Source organism: Phoenix dactylifera, chromosome 2 (assembly GCF_009389715.1).
Source record: "Phoenix dactylifera cultivar Barhee BC4 chromosome 2, palm_55x_up_171113_PBpolish2nd_filt_p, whole genome shotgun sequence".
NCBI classification, from domain to species: Eukaryota; Viridiplantae; Streptophyta; class Magnoliopsida; order Arecales; family Arecaceae; genus Phoenix; species Phoenix dactylifera.
In genome coordinates, this window is record NC_052393.1 from 25,300,847 (window position 1) to 25,320,597 (window position 19,751).

General features: G+C 38.7%; 1 protein-coding gene across 4 annotated transcripts; it reads right to left on the bottom strand.

Annotated features, from left to right (window-relative positions):
* Window positions 1–922: 922 nt before the first annotated feature.
* LOC103712113 (F-box/LRR-repeat protein At3g48880-like) lies at window positions 923–19,410 on the bottom strand. Of its 4 annotated transcripts, none has more exons than XM_008798527.4 (5): window positions 19,324–19,410; window positions 19,164–19,213; window positions 19,036–19,074; window positions 2,639–3,012; window positions 923–1,879 (listed from the first exon to the last, which is right to left on the bottom strand). In XM_008798527.4, exons 4-5 carry the CDS (start codon window positions 2,992–2,994, stop codon window positions 1,270–1,272), a joined length of 966 nt encoding a protein of 321 aa, XP_008796749.1. In that variant the 5' UTR covers window positions 2,995–3,012; window positions 19,036–19,074; window positions 19,164–19,213; window positions 19,324–19,410; the 3' UTR covers window positions 923–1,269. The 4 variants fall into 4 exon arrangements, with proteins under 4 accessions (XP_008796749.1, XP_008796747.1, XP_008796748.1 ...); XM_008798525.4 differs by having other exon boundaries at window positions 18,907–19,074; XM_008798526.4 differs by having other exon boundaries at window positions 18,907–19,074; window positions 19,295–19,384.
* Window positions 19,411–19,751: the final 341 nt, after the last annotated feature.

Consider the following 19,751-nt stretch of genomic DNA (forward strand, 5'->3'; position numbering starts at 1 on the left):
AAAAAGAAAGGGGGATAGGAATTTATTTTTTTTGAACTTACAGTGCAAAGATTTGGGAACAACAATGACCTACAGCCACAGTGGTGATTACATTGGAGTCTGCATCCTTTGTGCAGCCAAAACATTATTAGGAGTCCAAGAAATCGCCAACAAATTTTGCCACATTTAAAGAATTCTGGTGCACTGATTTAATGTTAGAAATCATGAAAATAATTTATATAGATAAAAAAAGGAAGATATTAGATCTGTGCACATGGTCATATGTTTCATAGCAATGAGAAACAGATGTTTGTTTCCCTTACATCTCTAATTTGTTCTTAGGCATTTTACCTGTCATCAGGCATTATATATCTTTGACAAATGGTGTGCTTATCTGATTTGTGTTGCATGGAAATCAACATTCTGGAACAAGAATTATTTCTTAAATTCCGTGAGGATCATTAAAGCATAAAAAGACTGACTCAAAAAATAGCAGGATTTATAAGACTGCTTTAAAAAATATGAAATATGTTCGATCAAATTATAAAATTTACTACCTTCCTCCATAAATCTAGTTCATATAAAACAATATATCATATAATAGCAAAATTTTCTCTCTACCAAAAATAAATAAATAACTAAATAAATAAATAAATAAAAGTCCATTTGAGAAACTATGTACAACCCCATCTTGCTTTCCTTATATAATGAATATAAGCCAAAATAAAGAATCTCATATACAAAAAGTATAATTATTCTATGAATTATAAGCTTTGAATCATAAGGTTCCAAAATATGAGACTCAAATAGTAATGGTCAGCATATTTTTCTCGAAAACCAAATAGTACGTGCCATAAAATCATTTTGGACTCCAACCCGTTAGCATTATGATTTACACCGCCACCCGCACAGCAGAAAAAATAAGTTCCAAGTGAGAAGTGTGTAACAGCTCTAATAGTGTCAAATCCTGCAAGATTTGCCACTCCACATTTTCCATTTCATATGTCAGTTAAAAATTTGGTCTTTGCAGAAACAGCGACGCTAATTTGGTATGGTATTTCAGAAATGACGTAAGCAAATAGCATGCAAGCTCTTCGCCCATACCCACTTGCTCAAGTATACCAAACACCATCAAAATCATGCCCCTACTTGAATATAAGAAAGCCCAAAACAACTCGAGATATGAGTTTTAAAGCTGTTATTATTGTATGGTTATTAGGAAAAGTTACATAGAAACTCTCCTAAGGAAGGTTGGCATCCCTAAAATATTTTCTACGTTATCACTGAAAATCAGTCTCGAAACCCTTTGCTGACGTCCTCATCAAACAACCTACCATAATCTCCCAAATCAAGAGAGCTCACCTCATCCTGGCGCCAAAACCAGGTTTCATACTGGTACCACCTCATAAGACCTTCATCCTTGATCATCCTCTGACACGTAGTGCATAAGCTGCTCTGACATTGGAAGAATTCACGTAGCCTTGAAGCTTTTTCAAGGATGGTGTGGTCTAGCTCCCTGAAAACCTGTTTACGTCCTGCAGCTGAAAGGCCCTCCAGAAGAAGGCAGTGCGATATATTGAGCACCTCTAGATTATCCATGAAGTTCAAAATAAGCAGCAGGGCTTCCCTCGTAACTATAGAGCACCGCACGCTCAACACTTTCAGCTTTGGAAGATGGGAAGCAATAGCTGATGCAAAGTGCACATCAAAAGTACCCATGATCTTAAGTTGCGAGAAGTTCTTGCAGCTTCTGCTTATTTCTTCCATGATATAGGGTGGATGAGCGATTGTCGGCATTGTCAGTGATTCCAGCTTTTCCCACCTCTGGATAGCTTGGCAGATTCCAGTTTTAGTGATGCGGTTCCAAGCTGGCATAACTAGCCGTTTGAGATGAGGAGATCTGTTTTGAAGACATAAGTATCAATTTTAGTGATGCACATTCAATATCAATTTTAGTGATGCACATTCAATATCAATTTTAGTGATGCACATTCAATCACAATCAAACCTATGATAACATCATAACAAATAAAGTAAGTTTGTTTCTGGCCGATGTTGATTGCAGTACATCTGACAAGAAAACCACTCAAGCATCTGACAAGAAAAATTTTTACAACTGGTGCAACCGATGCAAGTATTTTCGAACAGAGATTATGTGCTTATCTATAGTATGCGCACTTTCCATTTGATCATAAATTGGTCATAGTTAGGAGCACATAAAACCACTCAAGCATCTTGATGCATGTCCCAGACAAATACTGTTTCTCAATAAGTGTGTTTCCTGAAGTCAAGCTCTTCTTCACAGGTTCAAAAATTGGGGGCAACTTACACCGTTATACATAATCATCTTTCGGACACGATACAAAATTTTGCTAAGAATAATTTAATGAAACAGAGAAATAAAAACTAATTGTTTAAATATGATAATTACACAACATCAAAACTATGTTTCAATGCAGATAAGTCAAAAAGGAAAAGGCTAGCTTCAGATAAGGAAAATTTTGTGGTCATAGTAGCGACATACTCTGCTAGGATGTAATTTAAAAACAATATTTATGCAAAAGCTTATGACCTTATATTGATGTCTCTCTTTTACCAGAGATTATGAACCAAAAAAATGTTCCCTATGGTAAAAATACATCATTATTAGGACCATTACCTCTCAGAAATGTAACTCAGATGCTCATCCTTCATATACAGATTATAGTGGAATATCATGCAAGTCACGTTTCCTCGACTCAGTGCCATTGCAATCCACAGCACTTGTGTCAGCCTTCTGTCAGACCTTTCGTTCACCCAGATGTACGGTGATGCCCTGGTTTGAATAAAATTGGATTTCAAAAGCCCAAGATCAAGAGTATTCCATATCAATGGATCTGAGCAAGCCAAGCGCCATGACCGACAAACTTGAGAAACTGGAGCCAGCTCAATCATGTTTAATTCCTTGAATATCTTTACTAGGACATCAATTTCCATGTCTTCCCATCTCTTACCAATAGATTTAGTGTCTGCCATCCTTGACAACTCAAGATTCTGGGACCAAAGAAAGGAATTAGTATAATTCACAGATCATCAATTCTTGAAGTCAAAAAAAACCAATGCTCAGAGAGAACATAAATTAACAATTCACATCAACAACACAAATTAACAACATGCCGAAGTATAATTCAGCACAATGATTTACATGTAGTCAACATGTGTAAGGCTATTGCAGTGAATACAGTATTAAGTGCATAGGTCATAACTGCAAATTATAAAGAAGAAATGAATGATATGGTCATACCAAACTATAACCATGTTAATCAAAACCAGTTTTAAACAGATCTAGTTAAAATTAAATATACATTAGTTTACATGCTGAAAATATAAACCTAGATCTTAAAATTTTATTCTTATTTATATATGTATTAATGTATTAATGGATAAAAATTAGAATAGTTACTAAGGAGTTATGGTTAGTTTAAAACGCCAAAAGATAAGGAGTTGAGATTTTACTTGTTTGGAAATTTAAATTTATGGGTAAGAAGATTTTAGCGTCGTCTGGAAACTAATTTGGGTAGTTCGGGTCATTATATATAGGCTCGATAAAGCTCCAGGTTTTAACAAGTATAGGAACTACTTAGCAACAGTGGCATGGATATAACTCTCCTGACACCCCCTGCTTCTCCCCTCTATATCCATCCATGTGGTGTATCTATCTATCTAATTGATGTCTTCCATATTCTTTACCTTCTTTTTCCCCTTCTAATTCTTCTCTTTCTAATGCTTCTTATTCACACCATTGTTTTGTCTCCACCATCTAATTTTAAAGAGGTCAATAACCATTACCCAGTTATGTTCTCGATAATCCGAGGTTTTGGGAGGGGCAAATTGGGGACAAACCTAGCATTTGGCCCTTTTTATACACAATTTGCATCCGTCAGCCCAAGCCTTTACCATTGTACCAAGCAACGCCCCCTACTTTTAAAGAGGTCGATGAATGTTCCATATATTACTTTGTTCTTATGAATACAAATAGACGAGCTTTTTCTTCATGTCATATCATGTCTAAATGGAAACACGACACAGAGATATCTATTAGGGCTCCTATGATACCCTTTTTCTTTACTCAAGCACTGATCAGTATACCTTCTAGAATTTTCTTCCTATCAAAAACTATTTATTTTAACCAAAACCAATTTGGTATTAGATGAAGTTCCTAATCAATTAGGAAGAGCTTATGCTAGTGGTGCAAATCATCTACATAAAAATTCATATCAAAACAAATAAGGCTTCAAGTATCTGTACCAATGGGCACTAGCATAGTTAATACCATTGCCATTCTGAAACAAAAACAAAAAAATAAAAAATAAAAAAATCTTTTTTTAACATTAAAATAATGAAAAAGACTTCATAGTGTAGCACCAATTCATGTCGGGTGCTAATACAGACCTGGCATGTTATGTGCTTACCGGCACAACCAGCACTTGCAATCTTGAAAACAAGTATATTTCGGTATTTACTTTAACTAGCCTTTGACTTTGATTTGTTTTAGATTAAAACTATTTTGTTCCACGTTCACCGAACTGGTATCGTGATCTATGCTAGTCAGCTACTGATGCAGTATGATACGAGTCCATATCATGCTGTGCCAGAACATACCAAGACAAGGAGAGGGGGAGAGAGGATAGGGAGGAAGAGAGAGAGGGAGGGGAAGAGGAAGAGAGGGAGTGAAGGAGGGCGGGGAGAGAGAGAGAGAGAGAGGAAAGCTGGAGGCAGAAGCACCATGCCACCATCGCCGCCAGTTGAGGCAAAGGGGGGTCGGTGCAAGAAGAGGGAGAGAGAGAGGAAGTTAGAGGGGTAAACAGGGGATCCGGGAGCTCCCCATGCTTGGCTTAGCCACCGATTAAGCAATGAGATACCGAGGTCTCGATGGAGGGAGGGGGAGAGAGAGAGGGAGGATAGAAGAGAAGGTTACCTATCAGTGAAGGGTGGAGAGGGCAAAATAACCACGACGCTCAAGCAAATAGGAGGGCGAGATGAAAACCCTCGATGAGCGAAGCAACAAAGTGATGAAGACTTGTCCCTGTTTCGATTTTATGTGCTAAACCGTGCCAGTAACTGATTGGTATGGTTCGTCAACATTCAACAATCCACAATTTCATTGGTTTTCCTACTAATAAATACATAAAAAAAATTTGCTTATTGGCAAGGTTAACAAAAGCCAATTTTGATGACCTAGGGTTCAGTGAAGGATTAATTAACATGTAAATTAGTTACAAGGTTTTTGTGTGTTCATGTACTTTGATAGATGTGTTTTGGATGGTGGCAGGAGGGGTGGAGTGGTTTTGTGATTAGAAGCCCGAACTCTAGAGTGGTGTTGGCCGAAGGGAGCCTGATCTTAGACATCTCAGTTCCAAGGGTGAAGCTGAGGGCAACATAGGCTGGTTTTAGTCATGCTCGACGTGTGCTGCGGGCCAATGCTATTTTGCCCGAAGATGACTCGGCCACTGTGATTGGTTGGATCCGAGGATATCCTGGCGACATGATGGAAGCCCCTCTTTTGGTAATATAGAAAAACTAAGTATAATTGGTGGGTTGGGTGGTTGGTGATTCAAGAACTACCTCAAGGCATCACCTAAAATCAGGAGAAAATGATAGGTAGAGCTAGGGCTAACTCGGGTTAGCACTTAAACTCTTTCAAGACAAAGTTTGAGCAAAATGCTCCAAGTTTTTTCAGTGATCTAAAAACATGAATACAAAATACAAAAGGCAAATATTTAAAAGCCCCTAAAGACCTCAACAACTTCCTAAATTAAAGAACAATTCAAATTTCAAAAACAATTCAAATTTCAAATTCAAATTTCCTAAATTAAAGACGAGTGATCCTCCTTAAATCAAGGAGTATACCAAAACCAAACTTCCTAAAAATAAAAGACTCCATAAGCAAGTAAACTTTCTAAACCAATTTCTACACCAACAATCAAAGAATTTCCTTCTAAAGCCCCACTCCTAAAAAATAGGAATGTGCCTCCTTAGTCTTTCCTTCTTCCAGGCACTTTTCTTCTTTTCAGCCACCAAGAATTGCGCCTAGCTCCCATCCATGCGTGCCATGCATGCCACCTTGCTTGTCAACCGTGCCTTGCATGCACTCTTCCCTTCCAACCGAGCCATGCATACAACCAATTGCCCCTTGCCTTGCCTTCCTAGCCTTGGCTCGCCTTGCCCTCCTTGTGGCATTTCTTATAGCCTTCCTCGTGTCTCCATCAGTCCTCCCCCCTTCAAGACCGACCTTGTCCTCAAGGTCTAGCTTGAAAAATTGCTCCTTGAGAACTTGGACACTCTCCCATGTAGCATCCTCAGCTGCAAGTCCTCTCCATTGAACCCAAGCTTCGGTTCTAACTTGGTAACCTTTCCTCACTTGCCCATACTCCAATATCTTCTTTGGTGGAACATCAACCATTCCTTCCTCATCCACCATCGGCAAGTCATTGACAACCTTGCTTGGATCTACAACTTTCCTCCTAAGCCATAAAATATGAAAAACCGGGTGAATGTGAACCCCGGTTGGCAAATCTAACTTGTAAGCAAGTTGTCCACACTTCTCCAAGATTTGATAAGGACCAAAATACTTAGCCCTCAATTTGCTAAGACCCGCCTTTGACAAAGCCTTGTGCTTCCTTAGTAGGTACTTGAGATAGACCCACTCACCCGGTTCAAAGAACTCCATGCTCCTCCCTTTGTCAAAGTGCTTCTTCATTTGCTCTTGAGCCCTCACCAAGTTCTTCCTGACCTCCTTCAAGACTTCATCTCTTTCTCTACGCTCCATGTCCACCAAGTCATTAGGTGAGCTCCCCACTTTATAGGCCACAAGTGTAGGGGGCAGCCTTCCATAGAGAGCCTCAAACGGTGACATATTGATTGAACGGTTATTTGAGGTATTAAACAAAAATTCTGTCCAAGAGAGATGCTCCTCCCACTTCATAGGATATTGGGACACATAACACCTAAGATATTGCTCAAGAGTCCGGTTAGTTACGTCGCTTTGCCCATCGATTTGGGGGTCTTAAGTGGAGCTTCTTCTACTCCATGCCATGCATCTCGAAGAACTCTCTTTGACCGAATGCACACTTAGACAACCTAATGAAGAATGAGTTGTCTAGTAGCACCCGGATCACCTCCTCCAAGTGTCTCAAATGATCACTCCAACTTCTTGAATATACAAGAATGTCATCGAAAAAGACCACAACATACCTCCTCAAGTAGGGCTTGAAGATTTGGTTCATGCATGTTTGAAAGGTTGATGGGGCGTTGCAAAGCCCAAATGGCATGACCAAGTACTCGAAGTGGCCATTGTGAGTACGAAAGGCGGTCTTATGAATGTCCCCCTTGTGCACCCTTATTTGGTGATAGCCGGCTCTAAGATCTAGCTTGGAGAAGAACATAGATCTTTCAAGCTTATCCAACATGTCATCAATCGTTGGGATATGAAACCGATCTTTGATGGTAGCCTCATTTAAGGCCCTATAATCCGTGCAAAAGCACCATGTGCCATCCTTCTTCTTCACAAGTAGGACCGGACTAGAAAATGGGCTAGTGCTTGGCTGAATCAACCCATTGGCCAACATCTCATTTACTTGCTTCTCAATCTCCGCCTTTTGAAAGTATGCATACCGGTATGGGGCTACATTCACCGGTTTGGCTTCCTCCTTTAATGGAATTCAATGATCAAACTCCCTCAAAGATGGCAAAATCTTAGGTTCCTCCATCACCTTAAAATATCTCATCAACACCTCTCTCAAATCCCTCGGTATATCAGCCTCCAACTCCACACCCGTAGCTCCACTCTCAACTCCCTCACCCTCACTCAAAGCCCTTGGTTAAGAGGCAATGGTAATAGCAAAGCATTGCCCCCCATGCCTCATGATCTTCTCTATCTCATTTAGCCCGATAGCTTTCCCTCCACCTCTACCATTCATTCTCAAAATAACCCATTTTCTGCTCAACATAAACCCCATAATCATTTTTTTGTAATCTGACACCACCTTTCCTAGCTCTTCTAACCATTGCACACCCAACACTACATCCAACCCCACAATCGGCAAGAAGTACAAATCCACCACAACCTCAATCCCTTGCATCCTCAAACTCACTCCCTTATACATCTCTTAACATACCAACCTATCTCCACTTGACACCTTGACCTCAAAAGGGTCAATACTAGTCAAGGATAACTTCAAACATTCGGCCACCTTAGAGTTAATGAAGTTCAAAGAAGAACCAGTATCAATAAGAACTGTTACCTCCATCTTACCAATGTGAGCTTGTGTCCTCATGGTTCTTAGACCCGCAACCCCGGCCAAGGCATGTATGGAGATATGAGGCTCACCATGCTCGGCCTCATCATGCTCCTCCTCCTCACAAGCTTCACTGTGGCCCTCCTCCTCTAGGACCGGCTCAATGAGATAAACATGCTTCACCTTGCACTTATGCCTCGGTGTGAACCTCTCATTGCAATTGAAGCAAAGTCCCTTCTTTCTTCTTTTTTGCATCTCCTTCCATATCAACTTCTTTATTTCCTCGATTGGTGGCTTGCCTCCACCAGTTGTACCCCCACTAGGACCTTCCAGAGAGAAGCCCTTGCTAAAATTCTTATTAGCCCCAAATTTTGAAGCAATAGGGGCTGTTTTCTTCACCTCAAACCGGCTGCTCCTCCTCAAGTCTTGAAGTTGATCATCCTTCTTTCTTGCAATCTCCAAGGTTTGCATTAGTGTCTTGGGCTTCTTAAGCTTTACCTCAACAGCCAATTCTCTCTTCAAACCGCCCACAAAAGACCCAATAAAAGCCTTCTCCGACCAGCCATGCGCCCTAGTAGATAGTAGATAGGTGCTCGAATTTCTTTGGATAGTCCCTCAAGAAACTCGATTGCTTGACCTTCGAAAGAGCCTCATGGTAATCAACATAACCGGTTGGACCGAACCTCCTCATGAGCTCTTTGACAAACTTTTTCCATTTCAACTCTTTCCTTTGAGCTCTATAGGTCTTCCTCATCCATTGCCACCATTGATTAGCCTCTCCTTCTAGGAAGTAAGCAGCATAGGATACCCTTGCCTGACCTTTCATGGGATGGTGCTTAAAGTATTGCTCGGCCCTACTCACCCATGTGCTTGGGTCATCTCCATTGAACTTATAAAAGTCCATCTTAAGCTTACCTGTCCCTCCCCTTGGCCTTCTTTCCCATCCTTCTTTTCTCTCTCTTCGATCTTCTTCCTCCTCTTCACTCCCTTTGGTTGAATCATCCTCTTGGCCTGAAGATGCTTCACTAGAAGAACTCGAATCCTCTATCCTCTCGAGGCGCAACTCCCTCTAGAACCAACAGAACCTCTAAGGCTTTGGTCCACTTCGGCCCTTCTTATATTCCCCCTTGGTTCTCCACGTCTTGACCCTCTTCCTCCTTGTTGATTCACGGTCATAACAAGTTGATGCAACACCTCTTCTAACTGGCCAAGTCTCTGGCAGCAGTGTTTTAAGCCTCTAAGGTTGCTTCCAAGGCCTTACTCCGCTCCCTATGAGTTGGTTGTCTTTCAGCCATGATCTCTCCTCCTCGGCTTTCATGGCTTCCTCTTCCACGGGTTGGATGCAATCTCAATGAAAGCACCAATGATGGAAGCCCCTCTTTTGGAATATAGAAAAACTAAGTATAATTGGTGTGTTGAGTGGTTGGTGATTCAAGGACTACCTCAAGGCATCACCTAAAATCAAGAGAAAATGATAGGTAGAGCTAGGACTACCTCGGATTAGTACCTAGACTCTTTCAAGATAAAGTTTGAGCAAAGTGCTCCAAGTTTTTTCATTGATCCACAAACATGAATACAAAATACAAGAGGCAAATATTTAAAGGCCTCTCTAAAGATCTCAACAACTTCCTAAATTAAAGAACAATTCAAATTTCAAAAACAAATCAAATTTCAAATTCAAATTGCCTAAATTAAAGATGAGTGACCCTTCTTAAATCAAGGAGTATACCAAAACCAAACTTCCTAAAATAAAAAACTCCATAAGTAAGTAAACTTTCTAAACCAATTTTCACGCCAACAATCAAGGAATTTCCTTCTAAAGCCCCACTCCTAAAAATAGGAATGCACCTCCTCAGTCTCTCCTTCTTCCAAGCACTTTCCTTCTTTTCAGCCACCAAGAATTGTGCCTAGCTCCCATCCATGCCACCTTGCTTATCAACCGTGCCTTGCATGCACTCTTCCTTTCCAACCGAGCCATGCATGCAACCAATTGATCCTTGCCTTGCCTTCCTAGCTTTGGCTCGCCTTGCCCTTCTTGTGGCATTCCTTATGGCCTTCCTCATGTTTCCATCACAACGCTAGGGGATGCCACCCCTGCTTGAAGACATCTAGGGCATGGCTAGCGATAATATTATCTTCAGGGCAAAGCATGTCTATAGGGAGGCCAATGGATCTACCGATTAAGTGGCTTTCTTTGTGGCAAATCACTCTAGATAGGTTCTTTGGACTAGTGAAGGAGAGCTGACTTTTTTGGATGCATTCATGCTAGATCTGTATGAGTCAAGGAGAAAGAGGAATTGTTGTCTGTGTCTTCTCATTTGTTTGCATGCTATACTAGAATTCTTAGGTGTAATTCTTATGTACCATTTTGAACTTTGAGTGCATGCTTGCCATCTCTGGATTATTGAAGTTGTTTTTCCTATGATGATATCTTTATATGGGTGTTTGCTTGCTCACAAATTTAATTAAGCTTAGTTCCCATCCTGACATTCCTAGGATTGCTTATGTATTTTCATCTACCAGGAGTTGTATGTACTTGCCTAGAATCATAAGAGTGTTGTTTGTCGTGATAATAATTTTAGGGGTTCAGCTTACATTCCCAACAACCTCTCACTCTAACTGCATGCTCAACTCTTTGAATTGGTAATAGTCCTTGACATCTTCCAACTAAGGATTGCTGTCATTCCCCAGGACCAAGTTAGCGAGCCTTCAAGTCAGCAAATGCCACTGAAATTGGAACATGTCTCGGATTACGCCAAACACAAACCAGATTTCGATTGAAAAAACCAGCAAGATGCATCTCTGTGACAGCAAGGCATGCTGCCATATTCCTTCAAATGCATGATCAAATGGATAAGCTTGCTCATATGGTAGCAATGTTGCAGATTGCTATGAGAAAACCATAAAAATAAAAATAAAAAATAGCCTAAAAGGGTCATGAGATGAGCAACCATGGAGTTACACCTTCAGGAAAAGTCAGGAAGACAGGCTATACAGGATTATTGATGAGACTTGAAACCAGGAAATTCAGATAGAATAGGTGATTCTGAGGGGTTTTCAAGTCTATGTCACTTAGACACTTCAATTTTTTTGACAAAGCTAGAGTGCTGACACTTCTCAGATCTTCAATGCAACACAATTGGCATAAGTGGCACTCCAAAAATGGAGTGTAAACTTCTGGAGTGTCCTAAAAAAAAATAATTATACTGCAATTACTGACCTTTGAATTTTAATTATGTTACTACTACAATTACCCAAAAAAAATATGTTACCACTACAGAAAATTTATTAAGGTGTACAGGCTTACTACTACAGAAAATTATGAGGTATGTTCTCGATTTAATTTCACTGCAAGCATGCCACATTCCATAAGTTTAGGGTTGAAGAATACAAAATGATGCAGGGAAAACAGCAGCACCATCTTTAAGGACAATATTCAAATAACTTTGCATCCTCGAAAGAATGAATCCTCTTAATATGAAGATGAAGGAAACTCTTGTACAAAGTAAACTGAAGAAAAAGTCAAAGATTTGAGTAATGGTGATTTTTAAATAAACTCAAGGTAATTGAGCTGGTGTAGCACTTGTATGAAAAGAAGCTAAAAAAGTTTAGCATAGCAAATTCCTGAGGGAGTTAAACATCTGCTTAAAGAATTCGTCACCTTACTCAAGAAGACCATCCATGACAGATATTGATAATTATTTCAAAGTGAATGTAAATTTACCTCATTTGACTCGATTATGAAAATAATTAATAGAGCATAAGCAATTGGAGTCAGAGTTGAATAAAGAACTTATTTTGGCCAAAATTTCTGGTTACAGCCTATTTTGTTAGCAGCAATAAATTTTTCTGTTTGACTCACTTTTCTCTTGATATCTTCTTCTTTCACCAAATCTATTCAACTTTTTTTACTTAACCAACTTCCTTTCTTTCCTATTTGTTTTAACTTCTTGTCAACTTTCAAAGGCATGCATGGTTAGCTACAGCAACAAAGGTGACACCATAGTTATAAAAAGGATCATATTAGGCAAGACTACTTTCAAACACATAAGATGGCCCTGTTTCCTCATTTTCTTTTTCATACATAGAATATACATTGTTCCCCTTGACTTCAATTATGTACCTATTAATTTTACATAAGTCTCAGATCTAACTTTTGCTTTTCAAACAGTAATAAAACTTAACAATGCTTTTCTCCAAAGCCTGTCCAGTCACCAAAGCATGTAATGTTAATGTATAAGCTATGATTTTGGAATAACAATCATATATTGTTTTAAATTAAGTACATTGAAACTCAAAAGAGAAACCTCCATTCCCCAAGAAAAAAAAGGGAATGTATTTATCTCAGCTTAGATTATAAGATATCCCTCACATTCAACCAACCCTATTTAGGTCCCTCAACACACCTAACCACTGGACGTAGGAATGTCAACAAACCAGTTCGCAGGCCTATTTGTCTATCATTTTAGGCTGGATCATTAGGTCAAATCTATTCAAAAGTTCAGATACGTGTGGCCTAGACCTATCCCATTGACACTCGTACTGTAAGATAATGTATCAACAGCCCTTCTCCACCAGCAGCCTGACAACTCACCTAAATGCTCACCAACCACAGACAGCCCTTCTGAACAAGAGCATTTGATTGTTAGAGGAAGGAGGATGAAAATTCAAAGTCAGATATCATGAGAAATATGGTCATAGCTGTGCAGTCTCGTCCAATATGAAATATTCACAAAAGAGGCAGTTGTGGATGAGCATCTTAACATCGGAGGTTAATCAAATTGATTGAGCGGGATTTCACCCCTTTTTTGTAATATACCGTGTGAGACCTACCAATAAGAAACAATATTTTATTGATCCTAAAACAGCAATCTGTTAGTGGTTAATTATAATAAGAACGGCTATGAAGTTAATTTTATTGCAAGGTACAGGGACACAATGGGGCCAGCATGGTGTTTATGAGGAACCTCATGAGAAGCGCTGCTCTCTTTTGACTTGAGTGAGAAAAGGAGGGAGAGACAGGGAGAGAGAGAGGGAGGGAGAAAGAGAGAAAGAGGAGAAGGAGAGAAGAGGAGTGGATGAGAAGATGCAATAGATCAGCAAGGGAGGGCCATCAAAACAAGTGAGACCCTCCTTCCCTTTTTTGCCAAAGGTTGGGAAAAAGAAAAAATTAGGGAATCCATGTCATTTTTATTTTACATAAATTTCAGATATGTTTGAGAGTGGACAACACCCTACAACATAGTGATTATTTTACAAAAAAAAAAATTATAAGTTATTAACATTTTTGGATTAGAATATTGATATAAATAAAATAAATGAACTTGAGTTTGAAAAAGAGTAATGTGCTTGAATTTGTAATGTGCTCATGCTACAATTTTTTTGGCTTGGATTAGATGATCTGGAGGTGCATTTTGGAGCACCAAGCCTAAGCTTGAATTTCTGATCGATATTCAGTTATCCCATGAAAATGGCATCAAACCAACCACTGAAAATATATATAGCACCAACAGGGGTGCGTATGAAAGCCCCAAAAGAAATCTATTATTCAAAATAATTATTATTATTTAATTAATTTTTTCATCAAAATATAAAAATATGGAGATTCTGAAAAATCGAAAAAGATAAGCATATATGTACTAAAATCTAAATCTAATTTATAAACGTTGTTGTTATGCATTTCAGTTGATAACTGATTTTTTTGTGACTTTTAAAGGAGCTCCCAGACAGCAAGCAAAGAGCAGAGCGACAATGCCAGGAGGTAGGTACCTAAATTAAGCTTGTTCCTTTCTAAGGCAGCGCGGCAATGTTGACGCACCACCCTTGGGGCCTTTGTGCCTTTAACCAAAAGTAACAAGTGAAGAGATTCTCTACACTTGTTAGGTTAGGTGGACTCCCGGCTGATTCAACACGAGCAATTAAAGCTACCGACTCTAGAACAGCGGAAACAGGGCCTCAAGTGAGGAAAGCCTGATTTGGAATCCTTTTTCACAGCCTTTTTGCCCAAATGAGAGAAGCGGTTCAGTGTCAAATGAAAGCTAAGCGGGAAGGCTACTTCACTTCAGACAATCAGGCAGAAGCAGCGTGGAGAGTGGGGAGTGAAAACACCAATGCAGCAGAGAACGACCGCATTACAACATGAATTAAGACAAACGACCGAGAAAGAAAGGCGACGCCTTTTCCAAGTGCCCGTGTGAAAGCAAAACCCCTCTCAGTGCGGGTCCTTCGTCTTTCGAGCTCCTGCTTCTTTTGATTGAACCTACCCGGACCTAACACACTCCGTCTTAGTCTTCTTCATGCTTCTCCTCATCGGGAAGGGAAAACCACGGAAAACACGACTTATTTGAATAACCCAGTGACCTACCAAATGTAGAAGTAACTATTTTTAAGGGAGAAAACATTTAAAATAAAAAAATTTATTAAATGAAAAAAATATGGAGCATGCATTGATGACTAATAAGATAAATTTTAAAATGGCTATCTTGTTTTTTTATCAATTGGCATATTTATTGCGACTTCTGAGTTTTTTTTACTGAATTTTATTAAAAATCTTATAAAATCTGATTAAATGTCAAAACATGGAACATCAAAAGTAAATAAGATATAGCATATTGAAATCTGATTATTTATTGTTGAATATGCAAGGAGTGTCGGCTTTTAAATGGTACAACAAATTACATAGCTAAAAACTGATGGTGGTAGGGAAGGCACAGCAACATTCGCCTGTCCAAACTAAAACGAAATTTAAAAACTTGAGGAAAAAAGTTTGGGGAAAAAATTTACCCTAATCATCATTAGTTCATCATCTTTCTTCCAGTCATATCAGAAAAGGGGTTCACATAGAAAGAAGTTATTATACAGCTGAATGCATATAGATGATTGATACATACGAAACATTCCATGTGAAATCTTTAAGTCACATTTAATGTTTCCCACATATCAATCATCTATTTGCATTCAACCACACTTAATAATTTCTTTTTGGGTAAACCTTTTTTCTGATATAATTGGAAGGAGAGGTGGTCAAATTTATGATGATGAGGGCATATTTTGTCTACGAACTCTTTTAAATAAGCCTTTCAATTTCATTCAAGTCTAAACAAGAGAATGCCACTCCGCCTCCTCTACCACCACTCATTTTTAGCATGGACAAATCTAAAATTTTCTATTTTCTTTTTAGAAATTTGAAAGTAACTCATTATTGATAATATTATGACTTTTTGTCATGTTTCGTTTGTCATGCTTCACTTCTAGTTGTTGCTAGTTTCTACACCTTATTGAAAGCAGAAGTGTTGGTAACCATATGGGTACTCTAACATCACATACCCCATTGAAAATCACCAAAACATGGAAAAACATTAAAAAATCAATTACTTTTCATATCGCGCACTAAAAAGTCCAAAAAATTGGAAAAACAAAAAAGAAAAAAAAAATACATCTCAGTACAAAGCCAAGAAGCAGTCCTATACCCTATGTCGGTACAAGATGGACCAGTACCATACCACTCTGATAGATAACCAATACCACTCCCAGCAATGGCATTTAAAACCTTGAATTGTTTCATGTAATTATGCCTTTATAAATTAAATTCGTAAGATAACGACTAAGAATACAATTATATAAAAGGGAATTTGACAATTACACACAAATATATAAATTATAGCTAGGTTCCTTAAGAATCCATTAATTAATGAAGAAATAAAAGAAAAGCATGCTCTTATCTCCATGCACCATTCATTTGGATGAAAAAAACTCTTATGATTCTTAATTGTTTTATCCAAAGAATGTGGAACCATCCTGAACCGCCCGGTTCAGCCATACTGAGCCATGCTAGCAACGAACCGGAATGGTTTCGGCATTCAAAATAGTAAACTGGCAAGTGGGGAGAGAGGGAGAAGGAAAGAGAGAAAAAGAGATAGAAAGAGGGGGGAGGAAGGAAGAGGGAGAGGGAGGGAGGGCCTCTGGAGGGCGCCGGAGCGGCCCCAAAGGGCCGGCTCCCTCTTCCTTCCTCCCCCTCTCTCCCTCTTTTCCTCTCTCCCATTCCCCCTTTTCCACTCTCTTGGCTTCTCTGCTATGTTGATATAGGCCGGCATAGAACAGCACGGCGGCGTGCCGAACTGTGCTGCCGGCCAATCGGTACGAACTCCGGTATCGGCATGGCAAACTTTGGTTTTACTATAGTTGGTTACATCGAGTACTAATCAAAAAATGGACTTTGTTTTACTCCCATCCCATTTGTTCCATTCCCACAGAGTAATGACAAAAAAAGGTAAAAGATTGGCCAAGACTCCAGACTCTTCATGCTTTTCTTGCAAACCCATTATAAACCTTATGCCTATTTATCCAACTCCAAGACAATCTAAGTGGACCCCTTCAATGCATGGACTCCCTACCCCAAGAACCATGTTGTCCTATTGGTTGAATGATGCATCCACCAATAAAAGTTTCTAACAGTCTTTAATCATGCAACATGTTGCCATATGAACTCCAATTGATCTCACTAGGCCCTTAATTCAAGGTAAACCAATCCATTCCACATCTTCCTCACTTTCCATTCCATCTATCTACCTTTAAGTTGAAGAATATTTTATTGAAGTGTTTATCCCATCGAAGATATCTAGTCCATATTTGAGCTTTCCCAAGAAAATTACAAAAAAGTTTAGTTTTCCTTTTAAATATGGAGGTGTAGTTTTTTTCCTTTTCCTGCTTCCGTTAAAAATGTTCCCCATACAAGAAATTAATGCTGGCATTATTGTTGGATATGACGAAATGTTTTTGTGGGGCAGCCCAACTTGAGGCTTTTTCTCTATGTATCGAAGATTTTGGTTGCTTCATAGCCACCACAAACTCTATTATTTGATTTTAAGATATAATTTGACATTATAATTCTAAATGCAACAGGTTGGAAACTAATTTGTTACTTTACACTTCTATGAAAGAAAAAGCAAAAGACTAGTAATTACTGATCGTAAACATAATTCGTCTAACCTACAATCTTTATTCACATGATACCAAGCTAGCCCATCTATGCACTCCACTATAAAGCTAGAAATTCCATCAAAAATCGTATTGGCTTTAAGGTTTCTCAATCAGGAGTATCTAAAGGTACAATCAACTTCAACTGAAATAGCTCTTTGGTGGTCAATCTTATAGGGCAACTATTTCAGGCAACGAAGCATGTGGGCCCCATTCAATATAGTTGAATAGATATACTGAGATCTCGCTATCTTTTATTACAGGAATTTTGCCTATTTAGAGGAGGCCATTAGCTATAATCTTCTTCTACAAATTTATTGGTAACCATATCGAAGTCAAATGGAGACTAGTAAAGTTCTATAAAGTAGCCAGACTTTCTTTGCTTATCAATCATATTGCATAAACTTAATTTGAAGCTCATTAATACTACCTCTAAAAGGAAAAAAATAATTCTTTTACTTTTATCTTGTCCATCTCTATAATGTTCAATTTTCTCATCCTTCCACAAAAAAGATGACTCATGTTAGGAAAACCACAAGTATAGTGGCAATCAAAGTTATTAAAACTAGAAAATCATTGCTTTTGTTAAGGGGATCGTCAAGGTATATGGAGTTCTATTACACATTTACGTAAATGTTTTGCTTGATTTTTTTCGACAAAATTCAGGTGCAACTACGGGTTATTGTTTTGATCAAAATAAATAATCTTTTCTTTGTTCAAGCTTCAAAAATATGATGAAAATTATGAATTTTGCAAATACTATATGTTCAATAAAAGTCATCTCTACATATTTTTTGAGCATTACTTGTCAATCCATCTTAATTACCTATGTGCTGTAGCTTAATATTTAATACTTCATCGATCACGGACTGCAAAAGCCTGATGACAACAATTTATGACTTGTTAACATTACCTTTGATTAAGACTATGCTAGCAATCATGCAAGGGGATAAGACTATACAGGTCATGCAACTCCTAAAGAATTAAAATCAGTAAACCTAAATTCTGGTCCAAATTATATAAGGAGGTTTAGTAACATATGTCAGACACCACCTAAAGGATCATAATCAGTATACCGATTTCTGCAGGTAAATTCTTTATTGTAAAATACGTAGCTTTAAGTGCTAGATATCATGATATTCATCATAACTACATTGCCAAATACATCTCACAATTCTAAGATATCCATGATGTGTGTAACAAGAGTACTAACACACCACCATATATGAATAGTTAAGAACAGAAATGAGAACTGATTCATGGGAAGTTGAGAACATGTTTTGCCGCAAATTTTTGAATGTGGCCTGACACAAGTCTGCTTTACATGCTGATTTATAACTTTTGGTTTGGGGGGGGGGGGGGGGGGGGGGGGTTGTACAACGGGAGAAACATGCATTTATTCTCATGAAATATTCCTTTCATTTGGAATATTCCTTCATTTTGATCATCATGTGACAGCAATAACACCTTTTATTGCAGTATAGATATCGAAACCTTGTCTAATCTACTTGAATTATGCATTCCTACTAATTCTCAAACGTATTACAGCAAAGAAGGCAAATAAAAGGAAAAAAACAATCTCAATCATCAAAAGCACGCATAATTAAGAATGTAAATCTAGAAAGTCACAAATGGAACGATTAGCTAATGCCATAATGCAAGCAAGATTACTCACACATCAAGAAAGGGGTAAAAATCTCCCAGATTATTCACTAAGAAACTTTGCGTCGGATTATTGCAAGATAATTGGGGAAAAATTCCCAATTTCTGCAAAAGATCGACATTTCGGAGGAAAACTATGTACCTTCTCTCCGCCCTTTCCACCTCCAAGAACTCAAATTGCCTGAAACCTCAAACAGAAAAATCTTTTATCATACCCAAAAAAAACGTATTTAAAAAATAAAAACACAATTTTTTCCCAAAAAATGTCACCTTTTCTTCTCCCCTCCTCTCAAATCCTCTTCCCCAACCATCCAATCATTCTAAACCATCACCAAGAACATTAATCAACAATACCATACCACTAAAAACCAAAATTCATCAAAAAAAATAGATTTGTATACACTGAAATTGGAATAAAAACGCAAGAAACCTCTACTCGGTCTTCTTCGGTCTCCTTCGCCGTCCCCTTTCGATGGTTTCCGTTCGGCCGCTCCGACCGGAGAGAGGAAATCCCTCGGATTTTTTTTTATTTTACTTTAAAAAACGTGACTCAGCTGAGTCGTCTCTTTCGCAATTACCGTAATGCCCTTTACTCCACGCCGGTTACGACTTAGGACGCGTCGGTCCGTTCATTTCTATTACCGAAATAACCTTCAGCCGTTAGGCTTCAACCGCGTTAGACGAAAGTGGCAGTCGGCGGTTTGGGGGTATGTTGGTAAATTACGATCTCCGCCGAACGTGACAGTGGATGCTGTCGAGGGTTTTTTGCCGGGCGTTTCGGCTATCCTCCACGTGGCGTGCGAGCCGTACGGACGGATGGGAGTTTGTGGAGGCCGGTCGGGTCATTTTAGGTAGAAA

Coding starts and splice junctions, on each gene's coding strand:
- LOC103712113 (XM_008798527.4), bottom strand. CDS start 2,994: ATGGCAGACACTAAATCTATTGGTAAGAGATGGGAAGACATGGAAATT. Junction 1,880..2,638: donor CTGAGTTACATTTCTGAGAG/GTAATGGTCCTA, acceptor TCTTCAAAACAG/ATCTCCTCATCTCAAACGGC.